Source organism: Oncorhynchus nerka, linkage group LG14, assembly GCF_034236695.1.
Source record: "Oncorhynchus nerka isolate Pitt River linkage group LG14, Oner_Uvic_2.0, whole genome shotgun sequence".
Taxonomy (NCBI): Eukaryota; Metazoa; Chordata; class Actinopteri; order Salmoniformes; family Salmonidae; genus Oncorhynchus; species Oncorhynchus nerka.
Window position 1 is genome coordinate 43,354,280 of NC_088409.1, and position 22,829 is coordinate 43,377,108.

At 43.3% G+C, this 22,829-nt stretch overlaps 1 protein-coding gene and 1 long non-coding RNA gene across 2 annotated transcripts; one reads left to right on the plus strand and one right to left on the minus strand.

Annotated features, from left to right (window-relative positions):
• The first annotated feature begins 6,072 nt into the window (after positions 1–6,072).
• On the plus strand, positions 6,073–21,454 carry psmc4 (proteasome 26S subunit, ATPase 4). Its single transcript, XM_029679863.2, has 10 exons — positions 6,073–6,161; positions 6,944–7,042; positions 11,932–12,118; positions 14,109–14,255; positions 14,412–14,615; positions 14,769–14,936; positions 19,820–19,896; positions 20,140–20,308; positions 20,728–20,783; positions 20,996–21,454. Exons 1-10 carry the CDS (start codon positions 6,126–6,128, stop codon positions 21,107–21,109), a joined length of 1,257 nt encoding a protein of 418 aa, XP_029535723.1. The 5' UTR covers positions 6,073–6,125; the 3' UTR covers positions 21,110–21,454.
• Positions 21,453–22,789, minus strand: LOC115141166 (uncharacterized). Its single transcript, XR_003865335.2, has 3 exons — positions 22,441–22,789; positions 21,893–22,148; positions 21,453–21,772 (listed from the first exon to the last, which is right to left on the minus strand). It is a non-coding gene; the product is annotated as an uncharacterized LOC115141166 (long non-coding RNA).
• Between the last annotated feature and the right edge of the window lie 40 nt (positions 22,790–22,829).

Below are 22,829 nucleotides of genomic sequence, written 5' to 3' on the forward strand. Positions count from 1 at the left end.
TAGATTTGTTTAAGCCCACCTAGAAACACCTGATTTATCCCACAGCATTTATGAATAAGCTGGGTATAAAATTATTCTGTTTAAGTCACAAGTAAAAGGCCTTTCGAAAAAGAGGCTGCCATGATTGACTGTGGCCCATATTTAACACGTATTGCTTGTTACAGAAGACTACTGTTGTACATTGAATATCCATTCATCCCTGTTACACCTTTATGTGTTGTCTCTCTATGTCTGTACATAGTGTGAAATGTGGTTTCCCTAAAGTTATTACCCCCTAAACCTGAATCTGAAATTACCTTTAGGATCTTTGGGGTTCTAATCTCCCCGGTGTACATGCACCAAACATCCATAGGCTGGAGCCACCTGGAAGCTCGGTGCATGTACATATAAAGGATAAGAGGATAAGATATATATCTGGATAAGAGCGTCTGCTAAATGACTTAAATGTAAATGTATAAAGAGAACTAAATAGGAAACTCAACAGTGTGTTAGGCCGAGAAACATTATTTAGATGGCTGTTTTATTGTTGTTGAAAGCATGAAATGTACACAATGTGAAGGGACCTTGTTTCTAACACCCTCACCCCACACACACACACACACACACACACACACACACACACACACACACACACACACACACACAGACATTCCTGCTTCATAGATAACAACCCTAAGGGCAATAAAGTAGGGGGTGTGGGGGCCATACTCTTTGAAATGTTCAAACACAGACCCTCCCAGTTCAAATAGGTCCCTACACATCAATCATCATGACTACTTCAATTGAATAGATACAATATATACATAATTTCAGAAACCCTCTAAGGCGTGAGAACAGGAACAGGATGTCGCGACCAGATGCCCAAATATGGGCACTCCCTAGAGCATGTGATCCTGACATAGGGTCATAAATCCTACGTTTGACCCTCCCTCTAAGGCGTGAGAACAGGAACAGGATGTCCTGGCCGGATGCCCAGATATGGGCATGCACACGTCATAAATCATACGTTTGACGTGTGCCGTCTACTTTATTCTCTCTCATGACAGAATTAAAAAGCAATTTTGGACTGACTAATGTAGACATTTTCAAATACATGCAATTTAAAAGTCTTCTATACCGACATTTCAAACGTAAATATTTTGGACATCAGAACAATGTTGAGGGATTCATATAATAGGTAAGATATACAAAACCTTTTTAAATTTATTTTTTTTACCTTTATTTAACTAGGCAAGTCAGTTAAGAACTAATTCTTATTTTCAATGACGGCCTAGGAACAGTGGGTTAACTGCCTGTTCAGGGGCAGAACGACAGATTTGCACTCGGGAATTTGAACTTGCAACGTTTCGGTTACTAGTCCAACCACTAGGCTACCCTGCCGCCCCTTGCAGAAAGCCTATATAACTGACAATCTCTTAGAAAAAAATATGAAATATTGGAACTAAGACCTAAAAATAACTGATATTGGCACAAGATGGAGGGAGTGTTGGAGCATAACAAACAAATTACAGTTAACAAAAACGTAACCTTAATCCAGGATAAAGTAATGTACAGAATTTATTATACATGACAACAACAAAAAATCCCTAAATCTATAGCACAATGGCAGAGTCATGATTTAAGTGTAAAACTAACTGCGACTTGTGGGGGTGCTATAAAGTCCAAAAGTTAAGGGCGAAATTAGAAAGTTGGGTGTCAGAAGGTTTACAATATAAATGTACTTTTAATATGTCTATCCGCAAATTTATAGACATGGTATATGACGGTGCGCTGAGATACCCAATGGGTTGGACTGTACTTTTCTCGTCAATAATTTTGAAAAAACGTTTGCTTAAAAACTGGAAATCAAATGAGCCTCCATTGTTAATACAGTGGATGAATAAAATGCATTATTTTTTCAATATGAAAAAAATATGGGCTACGGAGAGAAATAGAATACTGCAATTTGAGGTCATATGGTATAGAGTCTTACAAGCACTGGAAATTGAAGCAGTGGGAACATGTAGGTCTGAGCATGTGTGACATCATAGATGTTTGTGTGTGTTTGTCTGTTGTCTTTTGTATGGTTTATGTATTTGAAAAATAAAACATTTATCTTCATAACATTAAGTTCTTAACAGTCAAGTCATAACAAATGAAAGCACGACATTTTATTTTTACCTCAGTTGTCATCTTCCTCTTTTTGTCTCAATTCTGCACCCTTTACCCTTAGGCCTGGACTGTGATCCAGCTCATCTAGGTGAGTGTATGGTGTGTTCTGGTTTGTCTGCTCTGCTACGCATAGATCCACCCGATTGCGACGATAGAGGGGGCTACCAACATCCACCAGGTAAGAACGTGGTGCAACTCTCTGCAGGCACGTGCCCAGCCTCCAAAGTCCTGTGTGGTCTCCCGGCAGCGGTTTCATCCTTATCGTTTCACCCACCTCCAGCTCTGGTAGGTCTCGAGCAGTCCGGTCGTAGTAAGCACTTAGAGAGCTGCTTTCTGTGACGCAGTTCGTCCGTGACACCAACAATGGTGCAGGGCTCAAGTAGCTTGTTAGCTACGGGGATGGCAGGCTTCATACACCGGGACAGAAGACGTAGTGCTGGGCTGCTGTCCATGTTTTTGGTGGGTGTGTTCCTCCACTGTACGATCGCTTTCCATGGGTCGTTGCTGTCATGCAAGGCCCTGCTTAACAGGTTTTTTGCAATCTTGACAGCTGACTCTGCCTTGCCATTTGCTTTTGGGTGTCTTGGAGAGGAGGTCACGTGGTCAAACTCCCATTCTGAGACCAAACGCTTGAACTGTGCAGTGAATTGTTGGCCATTGTCCGTGATGACCTTGTCAGGCTGACCTTGCCTTGCAAACTGCGCCTTGCAGCGCTTTATGACCGTCTCTGCAGACAAGTCAGGGAACAGTTAATTTTCCCAAAAGTCAGAGTTGTGATCAACAATGAGAAGATAGTCATTTTGTCTGTGGCTGAATAAGTCCATGCTGACGATTTGCCAGGCCCTTGTGGGCAGTTCGTGTGACATCATGGTTTCTTTTTGCTATTCATGATCATGCTCGTTGCATGTGGTACAGCTGCTGACAAAGTCTTTAATTTCTGCTTGCATGTTTGGCCAGTATAATGTTTCACGAGCCTGGCGGTAGCATGCGTCACCTCCAATGTGACTGGAGTGTATGCGGGTAAGCATCTCTGGACGTAGTGATTTGGGAATAATGACCTTCTGACCTCTGAACAAGATACCCTTTTGCACGCTGATCTCATCTCGAATGGTCCAGTATTCTCTCACTGTGAAAGGTGTCCCCTCTTCCAGGTATGGCCAACCTGCGAGAGCCATGGACTTCAGTGACTGTAGGTGTTTGTCCTTGTCAGTGTGTTGCCTAATCTGGGCTAGGTGGTGATCTGTGACATTTAAGTAGTCTGCCTGATTGATCTGTTGTAGCGAACAGATGGCATGCCACTGATAGGCAGTGCCTCTGCCTGTACATTGTGCTGTTGCCCTGCTCAGTGTGTCGCTGATGTACATCTCTGGTCCTGGCTTGTAGATGACCTTCAGGCTGTAGTTTTGCAGAGTCAAGAGCATGCTTTGATGCCCCTTGGGTGCGTTGTGCAGAGGTTTACTGAATATAGCAATGAGTGGTTTGTGGTCAGTTTCAGCGGTGACCAGTTCTCGACCATATAATAGTGATGGAAGCGCTGGCAGGAGAAGACGATGCTGAGGCACTCTTTCTCAATTTGTGCATAATTTTGTTCGGTGGGAGTGAGCGCTCTCAGGGCAAACGCAACGGGCTGGCCTTCGTGCATAAGGCAGCATCCAAGTCCCCTTTGGCTGGAGTCGCTTTGGATTGTGACAGGCTTTGTGACGTCATAGTAGCGCAACACTGGCATGGATGAAGTCAGAGATTTCATCTCCTGCATTGCGGCCTTGTGTTTGAGTAACCAGTGCCATGGTGTGTCTTTGTCCAGCACCCGGCGCAGAGGCTCACAGACTGCTGATAGGTGTGGCATGAACTTTGCAAGATAGTTTGCAAAGCCAATGAGACATCAGACGGGTTTGGCATGTCGAGGATCGCTCTGACTTTTCTGGGTCCGGCTTTAGCGGGTGGAGCGTGTGGAGACGGTTGGCTTCATCCTGTGGGGAAATTGAGGCCGAAAGGCCAAGAGGAGAAGTCAAGCTTTGGCTTTGTTGGCGAAGAGGCACTATATTACTCTGTGCCCTGTGTAATCCCTTATTCCCCAACCCTGACTGTCTGACCATTACTCCCCAACTGGCTGACTGTATCTAAACATATAATTTTTTATCAGTAAGATGTGGTCTTTTGATATAGTTGATGATTTTTAATACAGTCAGTATTTTTAATACCTATCTTGTTGTCGATACACATCAAATATGAATATTTGCCAATGGTTGACATTGTACTTTATTTATTGATTGCATGTTTGGATTTCTGTGACTTTAAATGTTAATACAATTCATTTGTGACTTTACAAGTTTGCTACCCAATCTTTATTTGTATTATTATTATTATTGTTAATATTACTATTATTTATAATAGAATACATTGGACAGGAACCCGTGAAGGAACATTTTATGTTTGTGCTTTTCGAATAACCAATTTGACTGGGTTCATGCAAGTGAATGATTGAGCTTGCCTGGGAGGAATCCTCACTATCAGTATAATGCAGTTTGGCAGTACGCCTAGAACATTGTTTTGAGAACCAAAAGGGATGTCTCAGTTTCAAGGTCTCAGCTTAGAGAGAATAAGCCTTGTGAGGTATTGGTCAGTCACATGCATGAACCAAAAGTTAATGATGAATTAATCATGAATAATGTAAATCATACAAATATAACTTGTCTCTGTAAGCAAGTATATAAGCAAACTCATGGGACTGCCCCGACAGAGCTCCTGGCAGACTTGTTGCATTAAGTTTGTTGGAACCTCTCATGCTTGCTGATAATAAATAATTATTTAAAATTGACTGTGTCCCCTGTGTTGAATTTCCACAACAAACCTTAAATCCCTACATTCCGAGAAGGTTCTTTAAGGAACCTTTTTAAAAGTTTCCTCAGGGAAAAGGTTCCACTGGTGTTGCAATCTGATGAACCCCTAAAGGTGCCTCCAGGAACCTTTTCATTTTAGAGCCCTCAAACCCAACTCTGGACCTCGAAGCCAGTTCCTCTGCATTGTTTTCATTGTTCCCCTCTAATCAGGGACTGATTTAGACCTGGGACACCAGATGTGTGCAATTAATTATCAGGTATAACAGCAAACCAGAAGGATTCGGACCTCGTAGGGTAATAGTTTAGTACCACTGTTTAGAGTATACTGTTTGCGCAATACATTTTCATAACTAAAATACTAATTCAGGGCCTTTCCGACTGTAGGCAATGCGATTTAAAACAATCCACATCTTATTTATTTCAAAGACACCAATGACCCTCTGTGGCCAAATCATGCTTTCTGGTGTAGTAGCCTAATTAGAAGTATTTTATTTGTTTCTGTATAGACAGGAGTAGGCTAATTAGGCTATATAATTTTGGCAATTTTAATTTAATTGCCTTTATGGGAAGCTTAGCCTATGGGGGACAGTGATCCATCGAAAACAACTGAATGTCGTTGTGATAGATTTGGTATAAAGCATTTTTTTTTCATCTGTGAATAGATTTAATACAAGACAAAAATGAAAAGCAATGCAACAGAGGAAAGGTGCAAACAGACTATGCAGCAGCAGTAGAGTCATACAGCCTATTATAGCTTCCAGCTAACTGTCAGGAAATACACAAACCTCACCTAACCTATTGAACGTCACTGTCAACATAATTTGCCAAACTGTTCTGTACATAAAACTACGATTCTGCTAAAGAGAGCGTGAGCAGTCATTCACCTGCTGTCCATCATATCTATCATTACTATTCATCTTATTCATAGTGATGTGAGGGTGTTTGCTTACTATAAGGTTTAGAAAACAAATTACTCCGAAGAACACAAATCATTGTATTTGTGGAGCAATCTCTCAATTCATTTGCATTTGTTGATAATGCTTGTCCACAGAAACTTCATTACCCATGAATCCCACAAATGTCGCCTGGGTCCTTACGTAGAACGTCCGTACGTCGCATGATAGGGAATTTAACATGGAGGACATTGGAGTAACTGTTGAAAAAATTCAGGTATGATTCATTTAGACTGTGTACATTTTTACCGTTGTTTTTGGTTATACAAAACTTTAAAAAGTACAAACAACTTAAAACGTACTATCTTTAATTTAAAGTGTTCTCTGAATACATTTAATTCGTCCGTCATCCAACTAAACGTGCCAATTCATTCACGGCACTGTAAATGCTCTGTCATGTAAGCTAACATGCTATCTCAACTGGCAGGCTAGGCAACTTTAGCCATTTAGCTAAACGTTTGTATTTTGGTGTAGCTACGTTAGCTGACATCTGCCTTGGCTAATAATTAATAATAAGCCATTTAGAAAAGGCTAACATTACAATAGGCTCTGTCATATCCAATCTAATTTACCGCGCTAGCTATTTAACTACTTCGCTAGTTCTACATTCGGTTGTTATCTGATTTGTTAACTTAGCTAACTAACCTTAGCTGCCGGCCGTTGACTTGTGTTATTCTGTTTGTTGTAGCTTCAAACGTACCAATACTACACTCACAACATGAATAGTTAACGTTACCTACCGCGGCAACGTACTTATCCTTTACGGAACAGCACTGAAACAATGTTGTGGATTGAAATATCTTCCAATCCGTTCCACTCACTTTTTCTATCGGTCATCTTTCACCCATCATTAGGCAAGTAAATTAACAAGCTAGCTAACACCACAAACAGTTAGCTAGTAGCTAACGTTAACATTTGCTACAGCGTTTTCACATGTTTGGGGTTATGCTTACAACGTCGAATTTGTGTAAATGCTTGTGTTGTCTTATGTCTACACAGGACGAAGTGCCTGTCATGCTGAACTCACGACCCCAGACGGGGCTTTCTTTCTTGGCCCCAGAACCAGAAGATCTTGAAGACCTTTACAGCAGATATAAGGTCTGTACTGGGAACAGCTTCTGTCTATGCTTGACTGTTGAGGTCTATTTATGTCAGCACAACAAGAAAAGCACAGATGTTAACTATTTCAGTGCCTAGAGAAAGTATTCACACCCCTTGACTTTTTCCACATTTTGTTGTTACAGCCTGAATTTAAAATGTATTAAATATAATTTTTCTTCTTCTCTGGCCTACACCCAATACCCCGTAATGTCAGTGTAATTATATTTTGAGTTTTTTAAACAAATTAATAAAAAATGAAAAGCTGAAATGTATTGAGTCATGTATTCAACCCCTATGTTATGGCAAGCCTAAATAAGTACAAATGTGCTTAAGTTACATAAGTTGCTTGGACTCTCACTGTGCAATAATGGTGTTTATCAGGAATTCTGAATGACAACCTCATCTCTGTACCTCACACACAATTATCGTTAAGGTCCCTCAGTTGAGCAGTGAATTTCAAACACAGATTCAACCACAAAGACCAGGTAGGATTTACAATGCCTTGCACAGAAGGGCACATATTGTAGATAAACAAATACGGACATTGAATACCTCTTCCAGTAAGGTGAAGTTATTAATTACACTTTAGATGGTGCATCAATACACCCAGCCACTACAAAGATACAGGCGTCCTTCCTAACTCAGTTGCCGGAGAGGAAGGAAACCGCTTAGGGATTTCACCACGAGACCAATGGTGACATTAAAACAGAGTTGAAGGCTGTTTTAACTGAGGAAGGATCAACAATGGTGTTATTACTCCACAATACTAGCCTAATATACAGAGTGAAAACGAGAGCCTGTACAGAATAAAAATACTCCAAAGCAGCATCCTGTTTGCAACAAGGCGTTGAAGTAATACTGCAAAAAATGTGACAAATCAATTACCTTATTCCTGAAAACAAATTTATGTTTGGGGCAAATACAACACAGTACCACTCTGTATTTTCAAGTATAATGATGGCTGCATCATGTTATGGGTATGCTTGTAATCGTGAAGGACTGGGGAGTTTTTCAGGATAAAAAAATACATGGAATGAAGCTAAACACAGGCAAAATCCTAGAGGAAACCTGGTTCAATCTATTTTCCACTAGATACTGGGAGATTAATTCACCTTTCGGCAGGACAATAACCTAAAACACAAGGCCAAATCTACACTGGAGTAGCTTACCAAGAATACAGTGACCAAGTGGCCAAGTTACAGTTTTGACTTAAATATATGGCAAGACCTGAAACGGTTGTCTAGCAATGATTTGACAGAGCTTGAAGAATAAAAAAAGAATTAAAAAAAGGCAAATCTTGCACAATCCAGGTGTGGAAAGCTTTTAGAGACTAACACAGAAAGACTCACAGCTGTAATCACTGCCAAATGTGCTTCTACAAAGTATCAAATCTAATCAAATCAAATTTTATTTGTCACATACACATGGTTAGCAGATGTTAATGCGAGTGTAGCGAAATGCTTGTGCTTCTAGTTCCGACAATGCAGTGATAACCAACAAGTAATCTAACTAACAATTCCAAAACTACTGTCTTATACACAGTGTAAGGGGATAAGGAATATGTACATAAGGATATATGAATGAGTGATGGTACAGAGCAGCATACAGTAGATGGTATCGAGTACAGTATATACATATGAGATGAGTATGTAGACAAAGTAAACAAAGTGGCATAGTTAAAGTGGCTAGTGATACATGTATTACATAAGGATGCAGTCGATGATGTAGAGTACAGTATATACGTATGCATATGAAATGAATAATGTAGGGTAAGTAACATTATATAAGGTAGCATTGTTTAAAGTGGCTAGTGATATATTTACATAATTTCCCATCAATTCCCATTATTAAAGTGGCTGGAGTTGGGTCAGTGTCAATGACAGTGTGTTGGCAGCAGCCACTCAATGTTAGTGGTGGCTGTTTAACAGTCTGATGGCCTTGAGATAGAAGCTGTTTTTCAGTCTCTCGGTCCCAGCTTTGATGCACCTGTACTGACCTCGCCTTCTGGATGATAGCGGGGTGAACAGGCAGTGGTTCGGGTGGTTGATGTCCTTGATGATCTTTATGGCCTTCCTGTAACATCGGGTGGTGTAGGTGTCCTGGCGGGCAGGTAGTTTGCCCCCGGTGATGCGTTGTGCAGACCTCACTACCCTCTGGAGAGCCTTACGGGTTGAGGGCGGAGCAGTTGCCGTACCAGGCGGTGATACAGCCCGCCAGGATGCTCTCGATTGTGCATCTGTAGAAGTTTGTGAGTGCTTTTGGTGACAAGCCGAATTTCTTCAGCCTCCTGAGGTTGAAGAGGCGCTGCTGCCCCTTCTTCACGACGCTGTCAGTGTGAGTGGACCAATTCAGTTTGTCTGTGATGTGTATGCCAAGGAATTTAAAACTTGCTACCCTCTCCACTACTGTTCCATCGATGTGGATAGGGGGGTGTTCCCTCTGCTGTTTCCTGAAGTCCACAATCATCTCCTTAGTTTTGTTGACGTTGAGTGTGAGGTTATTTTCCTGACACCACACTCCGAGGGCCCTCACCTCCTCCCTGTAGGCCGTCTCGTCGTTGTTGGTAATCAAGCCTACCACTGTTGTGTCGTCCGCAAACTTGATGATTGAGTTGGAGGCGTGCGTGGCCACGCAGTCGTGGGTGAACGGGGAGTACAGGAGAGGGCTCAGAACGCACCCTTGTGGGGCCCCCGTGTTGAGGATCAGCGGGGAGGAGATGTTGTTGCCTACCCTCACCACCTGGGGTTGGCCCGTCAGGAAGTCCAGTACCCAGTTGCACAGGGCGGGGTCGAGACCCAGGGTCTCGAGCTTGATGACGAGCTTGGAGGGTACTATGGTGTTGAATGCCGAGCTGTAGTCGATGAACAGCATTCTCACATAGGTATTCCTCTTGTCCAGGTGGGTTAGGGCAGTGTGCAGTGTGGTTGAGATTGCATCGTCTGTGGACCTATTTGGGCGGTAAGCAAATTGGAGTGGGTCTAGGGTGTCAGGTAGGGTGGAGGTGATATGGTCCTTGACTAGTCTCTCAAAGCACTTCATGATGATGGAAGTGAGTGATACGGGGCGGTAGTCATTTAGCTCAGTTACCTTAGCTTTCTTGGGAACAGGAACAATGGTGGCCCTCTTGAAGCATGTGGGAACAGCAGACTGGGATAAGGATTGATCGAATATGTCCGTAAACACACCAGCCAGCTGGTCTGCGCATGCTCTGAGGATGCAGCTGGGGATGCCGTCTGGGCCTGCAGCCTTGCGAGGGTTAACACGTTTAAATGTCTTACTCACCTCAGCTGCAGTGAAGGAGAGACCGCATGTTTTCGTTGCAGGCCGTGTCAGTGGCACTGTATTGTCCTCAAAGCGGGCAAAAGTATTAACTCAATGGTGTGAATACTTACAGAAATATAACATTGACATATTTCATTTTCAATTGGCATTTCATAGCCGATCATTCAGAGTTGGAGACAGCAGGTGCGGTAGAGAGAGAGAGTTGAAAACAGCACGTCCGGTGAATAGGTCAGGGTTCCATAGGCGGAACAGTTGAAACTGGAGCAGCAGCACGACCAGGTGGACTGGGGACAGCAAGGAGTCCTGAGGCATGGACCTAGGGCTCAAGTCAGAGAGAGAGAGCGCATACATACTCAATTCACACAGGACACTGGATAAGACGGGAGAAATACTGCAGATATACGGACTGACCCTAGCCCCCCGACACAAACTATTGCAGCATAAATACTGGAGACTAAGACAGGAGGGGTCGGGAGACACTGTGGCCCCGTCCGACGATGCCCCCGGACAGGGCCAACCAGGAAGGATATAACCCCACCCACTTTGCCGAAGCACAGCCCCCACACCACTAGAGGGATATCTTCAAACCACCAAATTACTATCCTGAGACAAGGACGAGTATAGTCCACAAAGATCTCCCTCACGGCACGGCACGAACCTCGAGGGGTCACCAACACAGACAGGAAGATCACGTCAGTGACTCAAGTGACGCACCCCTCCTAGGGACGGCATGGAAGAGCACCAGTAAGCCAGTGCCTCAGCCCCCGTAATAGTGTTAGAGGCAGAGAATTCCAGTGGAGAGAAGGGAACCGGCCAGGCAGAGACGGCAAGGGCGGTTTGTCGCTCCAGTGCCTTTCCGTTCACCTTGTATTTAAACAAAGCAGCAGCTTCTCTTCCTGTGGTCCAGCAAAATTAAGGCAGTTTATACAATTTAATTTTTTTTACAATACATTCACAGATTTCACAACACACTGTGTGCCTGCAGGCCCCTACTCCACCACTACCACATATCTACAGTACTAAATCCATGTGTATTTTATCGTGTGTGTATGCATGTGCCTGTGCCAATGGTTGTTGCTTCACAGTCCCTGCTGTTCCATAAGATGTTTTTTTTTATCAAAGTTTACTGCTCTATGTAGTACTGTGTGCCTCCCATAGTCTGTTCTGGGTCAGACTACACTCAATCACAGCACCTACTGAAGAGATGAGTCTTCAATAAAGACTTAAAGGTTGAGACCGAGTCTGCGTTTCTCACATGGCTAGGCAGACCATTCCATAAAAATTGAGCTCTATAGGAGAAAGCCCTGCCTCCAGCTCTTATTTGCTTAGAAATTCTAGGGACAATAAGGAGGCCTGCATCTTGTGACCATAGCGTACCTGTAGGTATGTACGGTAGGACCAAATCGGAAAGATAGGTAGGAGCACCCAATGTATTGCTTTGTAGGTTAGCAGTAAAACCTTGAAATCAGCCCTTGCCTTAACAGGAAGCCAGTGTAGAGGCTAGCACTGGAGTAATATGATTTTAAAAAGTTGGTTCACCATGATTCATCAACAAACATACATTCTCCATGACACTGTTCCCACCCTCTCCTTTACTATTGTAGAAGCTGCAGCAGGAGCTAGAGTTTCTGGAGGTGCAGGAGGAGTACATCAAAGATGAACAGAAGAACCTGAAGAAGGAGTTCCTCCACGCCCAGGAGGAGGTGAAGAGGATACAGAGTATCCCCCTGGTCATCGGCCAGTTCCTGGAGGCTGTGGACCAAAACACAGCCATCGTGGGCTCCACCACAGGTACAGTATTTTTACTCTTGTCTGACCTCACATAGATTGTGTAGGTAAGCCTCTGGTTGTTGCCTCCAGAGACTGGAGACTTGAGTCCGAGTCGATATATCGGTCCGATTATTGGCCCTTTTATTGGCACTTTTCTAGTCTATCGGCCCTTCTCTATCGGTTTTGCTGATAGTCCCGCTGCATAGCAATACTGCTGCTATGCCAGCTGCCACTCACTGCCTGAGCCACAAGCACTGCACAATGCTGATGAATGTCTAACTGGAAAAATCAGCAGCAGCAGCGGCAAGCTTGCTCATCCTCTAACAGAAAGGTGCAGTATTGAGAAACAGATTAATTGACACGGTGACCAAAATTGCAGATGCGCTTCCCTGAGACTCTTCAGTTGTGTAAACCCACAGTTTCATCAGCTGTCCGGGTGGCTGGTCTCAGACAATCACGCAGGTGATGAAGCTGGATGTGGAGGTCCTAGGCTGGCATGGTTACACGGGGTCTGCGTTTGTGACGCCGGTTGGACGTACTGCCAAATTCTCAAAAATAGCATTCAAGGCGGCTTATTGTAGAGATATTAACATTAAATTATCTGGAAACAGCTCTTGTGGACATTCCTGCTGTCAGCATGCCAATTTCCCCCTCCCTCAACTTGAGACAGCTGTATAATCAGATTATTGATATTCCACACCAGTCAAGTTGATGGATTATCTTGGCAAAAGATAAATGCTCACTAACAGGGATGTAAACAAATTTGTGCATACTTTTGAGAGAAATAACTTTTTGTGCATATGGAACATTACTGGGGTCTTTTATTTCAGCTGATGATACGTGGGACCAACAGTGTATTTATCATAGTAGCAGTAAACAGCAGCAAGTGATATGAGAGATGTGAAAGGGAGCGGAGTTACAGCCTCGCTCTATCCAAATGTAGCAGTAGAATCACGTTATAACCCACCCATTTCTTGACAGATAGCTAGAATAGCCAATTGAGTTGTTTCAAATTTCGTCCTGAGTTCTTTGGAGAGAATACTTTTCTCCCGATCCCAGAAAATAACAACTTCTATTTTCGTAAACATCCGTGATCACAAAACATAACGTTTCCTTTGTCCCATTTGCATTAAATAGATGTTATTTTATTTTCTCAAACTAACAGCAGTGCCTATATGTCATTCCATACAGGCCTGGTACATTCATGCGAATGTTGTTGATCAGTTGGCTAATATACTCTTAAGTCCAAAATGAAGGGCAAACAAAGTGTCATCTTTAGCGTCAAAGACTCTACTGACCAGCCAAAACAAGCTCAAAAACTCAATGCATGCAAACACTCCTATTGAATATGGATTCACCTGTATTGTGAGTATGCCTATGACATCTTCATTTACCATTCAAATACAATTACCATTATGTTATTTAGTTTGGTCAAAAACAAAGTCAAATTTATTGGTCGGTTTTAAAATTGATGCATTATTGCATACATGGCTGTCTGGGAAATTTTATGATATTGTATATCTGCCTAAAATATTGGTATTTGACCCCTAAAAAAATCCATATTGTTCATTCTCTAATAGCCACACCCATAAGGCGGCACGGTAGCCTAGTGGTTAGAGCGTTGGACTACTAACCGAAAGGTTGCAAGTTCGAATCCCCGAGCTGACAAGGTACAAATCTGTCGTTCTGCCCCTGAACAGGCAGTTAACCCACTGTTCCTAGGCCGTCATTGAAAATAAGAATTTGTTCTTAACTGACTTGCCTAGTAAAATAAAGGTTAAAAAAATAAAAATAAGCACCCATATTTTGCACAGTAACACCAATGCCTCATTCTTACTGTAATGCTAAATATGTGGCTCTAATATTCACTAATGACATTTCCCCCTCTTTCCCTGTGCCACCCTCTTTCTCTACTCTCTGTCCACCCCCTTTTCTGTCTCTGTCTACCCCCTTTTCTGTCTCTGTCCACCCCCTTCTCTGTCTCTGTCACCCCCTTTTCTCCTTGACTCAGGCTCAAACTACTATGTGCGTATCCTAAGCACCATCGACAGAGAGCTGCTGAAGCCCAATGCGTCGGTGGCCCTGCACAAGCACAGCAATGCCCTGGTGGATGTGCTCCCCCCAGAGGCTGACAGCAGCATCATGATGCTCACATCAGGTACACATGCACACTATTCTACCCCCTGGTATACATATCCCTTTGTAATATATATTGCACAGTCATGAGTGGAACAAACATGCATTCATGCGTGCTTACATACATTACATGCATAGTCCACTCATTGATACCATTTTCCTGTATCTCTCCGTGCAGACCAAAAGCCGGATGTGATGTATGCTGACATCGGAGGGATGGATATCCAGAAGCAGGAAGTGAGGGAAGCAGTGGAGCTTCCACTCACACACTTTGAGCTTTACAAACAGATTGGCATTGACCCACCCAGGGGGGTTCTGATGTATGGGCCTCCTGGCTGTGGGAAGACCATGCTAGCCAAGGCTGTGGCTCACCACACAACAGGTAGGCCATTCACCATGTTCACCATTATCTATAGGATGCACAGGTGATTAGAAAATGTCATTTTTTTGTTAGCAAAAAATTGTCATGTTACCATATCAGTATTTGGTTATTGACCAATGCATTTGATTTAATATCTTGGTCTCTCTCTCTCAGCGGCGTTCATCCGCGTGGTAGGCTCCGAGTTTGTGCAGAAGTACCTGGGCGAGGGCCCCCGCATGGTGCGTGACGTCTTCCGGCTGGCCAAGGAAAACGCACCCGCCATCATCTTCATTGATGAGATCGATGCCATCGCTACCAAGCGTTTTGATGCACAGACTGGAGGTATGAGCCATTGTGTACCTTTTAAAATCAGCTGCACAGAATAGGCTATGGAATGGACTGGTCATTGGCTAATCACTAGCATTGCACATAGCAACCAAATCCAATAAGACAAGCAAAATATAGCAGATTTACAGATTGGCATTCCTGATATCAAATGTCTCTACCTGTGATCTTCAGGGTTCTCACAAGGTGCTTAAAGTACTTGAATTTGGTACTCTGAAATTCAAGTACTGGAAAACCTTGAAAATCTGACATTTTGTCAAGTTGGTACTTGAAAAGTACTTGGAATTAAAATGAGAGTAGAGGGCCTCCCGAGTGTCACAACAGTCTGTGATCGGGAATCCCATAGGGCTGCTCACAATTGGCCCAGCGTTGCCTGAGTTAGGGGAGGGTTTGACGGTGGGGGGGTTTACTTTTCTCATCGCGCTCTAGCGACTCTTGGTGGCGGGCCGGGCTCCTGCAGGCTAACCTCAGACGGTGTATCCTCTGACTCGTTGGTGCGGCTGGCTTCTGGGTTAAGTGGGCTGGTGTTAAGAAGCGCAGTTTGGCGGGTTATGCTTCAGAGGACGCATGACTCAACCTTCGCCTCCCGAGCCTTTTGGGGAGTTGCAGCGATGAGACCAGATCAAAATTGGGGAGAAAAGGGGGGTTCAAAAATATATATTTAATTGATAGAACAGATAATGATCAAATGTGTTTATCAAATCAAATGTTATTTGTCACATACACATGGTTAGCAGATGTTAATGCGAGTGTAGCGAAATGTTTGGGCTTCTAGTTCCAACAATGCAGTAATAACCAACGAGTAATCTAACCTAACAATTTCACAACAACTACCTTATACACACAAGTGTAAAGGGATGAAGTATATGTACATAAAGATATATGAATGAGTGATGGAACGGCATAGGCAAGATGCAGTAGATGGGATCGAGTACAGTATATACATATGAGATGAGTAATGTAGGGTATGTAAGCATTATATTAAGTGGCATTGTTTAAAGTGGCTAGTGATACATTTTTTACATACATTTTTCCATTATTAAAATGGCTGGAGTTGAGTCAGTATGTTGGCAGCAGCCACTCAATGTTAGTGGTGGCTGTTTAACAGTCTGATGGCCTTGAGATAGAAGCTGTTTTATCAGTCTCTCGGTCCCTGCTTTGATGCACCTGTACTGACCTCGCCTTCTGGATGATAGCGGGGTGAACAGGCAGTGGCTCGGGTGGTTGTTGTCCTTGATGATCTACAATGTGATTTTCTGGATTTTTTCCCCTAGTTTTGTCTGTCATAGTTGAAGTGTACGTATGATGAAAATTACAGGCCTCTCATCTTTTCAAGTGGGAGAACTTGCACAATTGGTGGCTGACTAAATATTTTTTTGCCCCACTGTAGGTATTCCTGTTGTCCAGATGGGTTAGGGCAGTGTGATTGCGATTGCGTCGTCTGTGGACCTATTGGGGCGGTAAGCATATGGGAGTGGGTCTAGGGTGTCAGGTAGGGTGGAGGTGATATGGTCCTTGACTAGTCTCTCAAAGCACTTCATGATGATGGAAGTGAGTGATACGGGGCGGTAGTCATTTAGCTCAGTTACCTTAGCTTTCTTGGGAACAGGAACAATGGTGGCCCTCTTGAAGCATGTGGGAACAGCAGACTGGGATAAGGATTGATCGAATATGTCCGTAAACACACCAGCCAGCTGGTCTGCGCATGCTCTGAGGATGCAGCTGGGGATGCCGTCTGGGCCTGCAGCCTTGCGAGGGTTAACACGTTTAAATGTTTTACTCACGTCGGCTGCAGTGAAGGAGAGTCCGCAGGTTTTTGCTAGCGGGCCGTGTCAGTGGCACTGTATTGTCCTCAAAGCGAGCAAAGAAGTTGTTTAGTCTGTCTGGGAGCAAGACATCCTGGTCCGCGACGGGGCTGGTTTTCTTTTTGTAATCCGTGATTGACCCTGCCACATACCTCTTGTGTTTTAGCCGTTGAATTGTGACTCTACTTTGTCTCTATACTGATGCTTAGCTTGTTTGATTGCCTTGCGGAGGGAATAGCTACACTGTTTGTATTTGGTCATGTTTCCGGTCACCTTACCCTGGTTAAAAGCAGTGGTTCGCACTTGTAAGTTTTGCGCGAATGCTGCCATCAATCCACGGTTTCTGGTTTTGGAATGTTTTAATAGTTGCTGTGGGTACGACATCGCCAATGCACTTGCTAATCACCTTGCTCACCGAATCAGCGTATTCGTCAATGTTGTTGTTTGACGCAATGCGGAACATATCCCAATCCACGTGATCGAAGCAATCTTGAAGCGTGGAATCAGATTGGTCGGACCAGCGTTGACCGACCTGAGCGCGGGAGCTTCCTGTTTTAGTCTCTGTCTATAGGCTGGGAGCAACAAAATTGAGTCGTGGTCAGCTTTTCCGAAAGGAGGGCGGGGGAGGGCCTTATATGCGTCGCGGAAGTTAGAATAACAATGATCCAGGGTTTTACCAGCCTTGGTAGCACAATCGATATGCTGATAGAATTTAGGGAGTCTTGTTTTCAGATTAGCCTTGTTAAAATCCCCAGCTACAATTAATGCAGCCTCAGGATATGTGGTTTCCAGTTTACATAGAGTCAAATAAAGTTAGTTCAGGGCCATCGATGTGTTTGCTTGGGGGGGAATATATGCGGCTGTGATTATAATCGAAGAGAATTCACTTGGTAGATAATGCAGTCGACATTTGATTGTGAGGAATTCCAAGTCAGGTGAACAGAAGGACTTGATTTCCTGTATGTTGTTATGATCACACCACGTCTCGTTAATCATAAGGCACACCCCCCCCACCCCTCTTCTTACCAGAAAGATGCTTGTTTCTGTTGGCGCAAAGCGTGAAGAAACCAGGTGGCTGTACCGATTCCGATAGCGTGTCTCGAGTGAGCTATGTTTCTGTGAATCAAAGAACGTTAGTCTTTTATGTCTCTCTGAAATGCTACCCTTGCTCGAATTTCATCAACCTTGTTGTCAAGAGACTGGACATTGACGAGTAGTATGCTCGGGAGCGGTGCGCGATGTGCCTGTCTCCAGAGCCTGACCAGAAGACCGCTTCGTCTGCCCCTTTTACGGCGTTGTTGTTTTGGTTCGCCGGCTGGGATCCGATCCATTGTACTGGGTGGTGGGCAAAACAGAGGATCCGCTTCGGGAAAGTCGTATTCCTGGTCGTAATGATGATGAGTTGACATTGCTCTTATATCCAGTAGTTCATCCCGACTGTATGTAATAAAACTTAAGATTGCCTGGGGTACCAATGTAAGAAATAACACGTAGAAAACAAAATACTGCATAGTTTCCTAGAAACGCGAAGCGGCCATCTCTGTCGGTGCCGGAAGTTGGATATGAAAAATATAATAATGTATTGGTCTTGCAAATTAATTTCCAGACAGACTACAGAGTTGTATTTCCTCACATGTTTCACGCTGTGGTTGCCAGGGGAGCTTGCTCATTCCATCCACACTGCCACTCATCCAGTTAGGTACAGAACTGACTGATTAGGCGCCGCCAAACATCACTTCGATGGCTAGAATGCCGGGAAAATGTTGATTCAAGCCGGCCTTTTGTGCATATGGAACATTTCTGTGATCTTTTATTTCAGCTCATGAAACATGGGACCAACACTTTACATGTTGCGTTTTATATATTTTTTCAATATAGTTCACCCACCTTTTTTACCACTACATGGACCCAACCAACTGACACCATTGTAAGGTGCAAAAAATGCGTCAGACTTTGACATTGCGAGCACGGGTAAATCGGCCCTGAAGAGCCACATAAAGGGGGAAAGACAAGTGGCAGCTGTGCTCCTGCTGTTCTGGTGGCCGTTTACTTATCGTTTTTTTCTGACACAGCCCACCCGACCGGCGACCCTAAAGCTGCCAGTCAGAAGCAAGACTCTTTTTCGTAGCTATTAACTAGTAGATTCCCAAAGGCCCAATAAAAAAAGTCATTAAGCTGGAAGTTGGTAGTAATGCGAATAGGAAATGTGTGTTCACCAGTATTCATCTCCCAAAACTCTGCTCATCGGTAGTCAAATGACAAAATCATCAGTACTGACTTGCGTATCTCGTGAAACAATGCGTTATTGAGTAGAACTTGTAAGGTAGTGATGAATACTATGTTTTTTTTTTAGGTTGTGGTGATATACTGCCATTTGGTGGCAACTAGAAACAATTGAGTAGTATGAAATACTACGAATTGATTGTCCTTAAAAATAAACATTAGTGCTTGGAAAAATATTTAAGTCATTGAATTTGACTTGCCACTGTCTGTACGAACCCTGGATCTTATCATGCCAACACACATTTGAGCGGTTTAAATTGCAGTATTTCAATCAAACAATGTTCAAATCGGCCTCAACTAAGCAGGTGAAACATGTTTCTGTAAAGGCCCCCTAGTTGCTGTGAGTGTTAGCTAGGCTATGGTTTATCCTTGGCCCAGATGGAGACACAAGGACACAACAGACCCATGGTCCGTCAGCTTATCAAGTTGAGCAATGGGGAAATAAATAACCTTCATATTTTTGTGTGGCCAAGTGATTTGTTTTGACTGCCACCACCATAGAGTTAGGGTTTTTAAGGACAGGGTAGTTGCAGATAACTTCAGGTTAGAGTTGGGAATCGGAATTTACCTTCAAAACAGAACAACCTGTAACGATGTCGGTAAATGTCATCATTGTTTAAAGCATCCAGGCAAACAGATTCACAGAGATCTACAATAGAGACACACTTGGTTGTGGCCTTATTATCTTGAGTGGGATTGATTATTAGGACTGAAAACAAGACCAAGCAGTTAATGGTGTGGTTGAACCCTGACATTGATAATCCCTCATTGTATTCTCTCCTTCCCAAACAGCGGACAGGGAGGTGCAGAGGATTCTGCTGGAGCTTCTCAACCAAATGGACGGCTTTGACCAGACCGTCAACGTCAAGGTGAGCAAAGTGTGAGAGCGCTATGGGCTTTGCCTCCGTGACATACTGTCTCTAGGGCTTATTGTATGTTGTATTCTGATTAATGCAGCTAACCTGTAACCTTGTGTGTCACATTGAGAATATGTAAAAAAGCTAAACCTATACAGTGAGTGATGTACTACTATGGGTCTTAAAGCCTCTGGTTAAGCCTTTGTCATATGACGTCCTGCCTCTGTCTGATCCACCTGTTTGATCTGTTGTCAGGTGATCATGGCCACTAACAGGGCCGACACCCTGGACCCCGCCCTCCTGCGCCCAGGCCGTCTGGACAGAAAGATTGAGTTTCCCCTACCTGACCGCCGGCAGAAACGCCTGGTCTTCTCCACCATCACCAGCAAGATGAACCTCTCGGAGGAGGTGGACCTGGAGGACTGTATCCTTATTATGCCCTACCTACAACAGTCTCTCATGACGTGTGTGTGTGTTAATGGGTGCAGGTGTGCATTGTATTAACTTTCTATCAATGTGTCAAGAAAAACCTAGCGGCATCATGCAATATTTTCCTTCTCAGATCAAGGCACAGGAGCACAAATCCTTTTCTGTGTCCGGTTCATTGTGTGCTGTAAGTTTTCATTAAATATTTACTTCCTTGAATACAGCTCTGATCTGGAACAATATTCTCAATTAAAAGTCAAATGAACCATGACTTTTAGTACTCTACCTGAATGCCTTCTTTGTATAGTCTAATGCACTTTCCCATAACGTCCCTTGGTTGCTAAGTAACCGAAAGAACACTACATTGTTCAGTGTCGTATGCGTTTGTATTTGCGGTTGTCCTTAACCAGTGTGTAGATGTGGCCAGACCAGACAAGATCTCCGGAGCAGACATCAACTCTATCTGCCAGGAGGTGAGTGGCACCCCGTACTGTTGGGAAGAATTCTTCCATGGGGGGTCAACCTACTCTAAAAGACCCAATGTCAAAGAGTAGCAAGTTATTGCGTTCACTAACTCTTGTTCCAAAGATAACTAAATATCCTCTGTTACATCACCTGTTGTCGTTGTGAGAAGTGGAAAGGCTCTGATAAATGTGCTTATAATTCTTTCATTCCTCTCACTCAGGCTGGCATGCTGGCTGTCCGTGAAAATAGGTACATCGTCCTGGCCAAGGACTTTGAGAAGGCCTACAAGACTGTTATCAAGAAGGATGAGCAGGAGCATGAGTTCTACAAGTAGAAAGTAACCCCACCCCCACTTCTCCATAAAAAAAAGAAAAAGGCATTTAGACACATTTTGTGACTTGTGTGTGTTTGTACTACCTTGTCCGTTTGTGGTTTCACAGACTCTAACATTGACCTTGGACTGAATTTTGCTTAATTTACTAAAGGGCCATTGTCAACTCAGGGGCTGTGATTCCAAACTTGAACACACACATAGTGAATGGAGGGTCTTTTTATGTGCTCTGCAGGTTCTTAAGTATGACTGTAGCTAGTATAATGGCATAGAGTTTGTACCTGTAATGTACTCACTGATAAAACAGTACTCTAAAAATAAGTTTTCCATAAAAATGTAAGAAAAGTATGCATAGTCTGTCTTTATTTTTCACACGGACAGAAATATATTGGTTTAAAGTCTAATGATGTGACAAGACACACATTCTAACATGCCCAGGGTCACCTGCAGTGGTAGCCATACATTTGATAGATAAACTGACTGTTGGTCATAGATCCTCTACTCTCGCTTGGCGTTCCGTTCCTAGTCAGTCTAGACAGGCAGGCACCACTGATGCGGGGTCCTCCGTAAGAGGGGACATGGTGGCTTCTCTCCCTCCCTCTTTCCCTCTCGCTCTCTGGGTCTGCCCATGAGTCAAAGCAGTTCAGCCTCAGGTTGAAGTTCAGCCTTACACCACAAGGGGAGAAAGGCTTTCTGTTAGTCAAGCTCTCTGGAGATAGACATTTACTATCAATGGTAAGATTTTGGTTTAGATAGTAAAAGTATATCAAATGGAATAGTACCCACTTGTGTCCCAATGGGAAACTGTTGGGCAGGTGGTCAGTGACTGGGTCAAAGTAGTTGGTGTAGAGGGGCATGGTTGCAGACTCCAGGTCCTGTGACAGCTTGGTGAAGATTGGTCCCAGATCATGGTTTGGTAGCATCCTTTGACCAGGGCAGAGACTGCACCACATTGCTGATACTACAGCATCCAAGGTGGACTGGGGCTTCCAGGGATGGAATGGAGGAAGGTGAGGTGGAAGCTTGGACATTCTGAAGAAAGCTTTGGACAACCAAATTAAAATTTGTCTGTGATCACTAATGGCCATAACTATTTTTCCATGAACATACAGTTTGAGGATCAATCCATCACCTTAGTGGCATGTAGTTATTTGTCAGAAATATATTTAGCTTTAGATACGTTATTGATCATGAAAAAGCAATTCAGTTTGGTAACCGCTTCATTGCTTTTGTTTAACTGCTGCCAGTGGACCAGTAACTTAACCTACATTTAACAACTACCCAGTCCCATAACTTTGAATACTGAAGTACCGTGGAAAAAAATAATTCCTTACCTTTTAAATACGATGTTTTGTTGAAATATGGCAAAAAGTCAGTACTTTGGCTTTGACTGCAATTTGTTTACACTTGATTGTCAACAGAGATGAGTGATGCACCATTCTAGAATCTAGAACACATCTATTACAATAGAATACTTTGTCTCCCAGCTTGGATGTACCATTTGGTAAAAAATCGATACTTACAAGTACAATTATTACATTAAAGCACAACTCAGAACGTGTACGAAAGATACAGTAGTAGGTCTAAATAAACAAGTAATTTGTATAACACAATTTCTGTCATTTATCTTTGCCATGTCTCATCGACTCAAGCATATCGTGTTTTCCTCGTTCTATGTTCAGTAAGACATAACACAAAAGAATGGTTATGTCACTGGGTACTC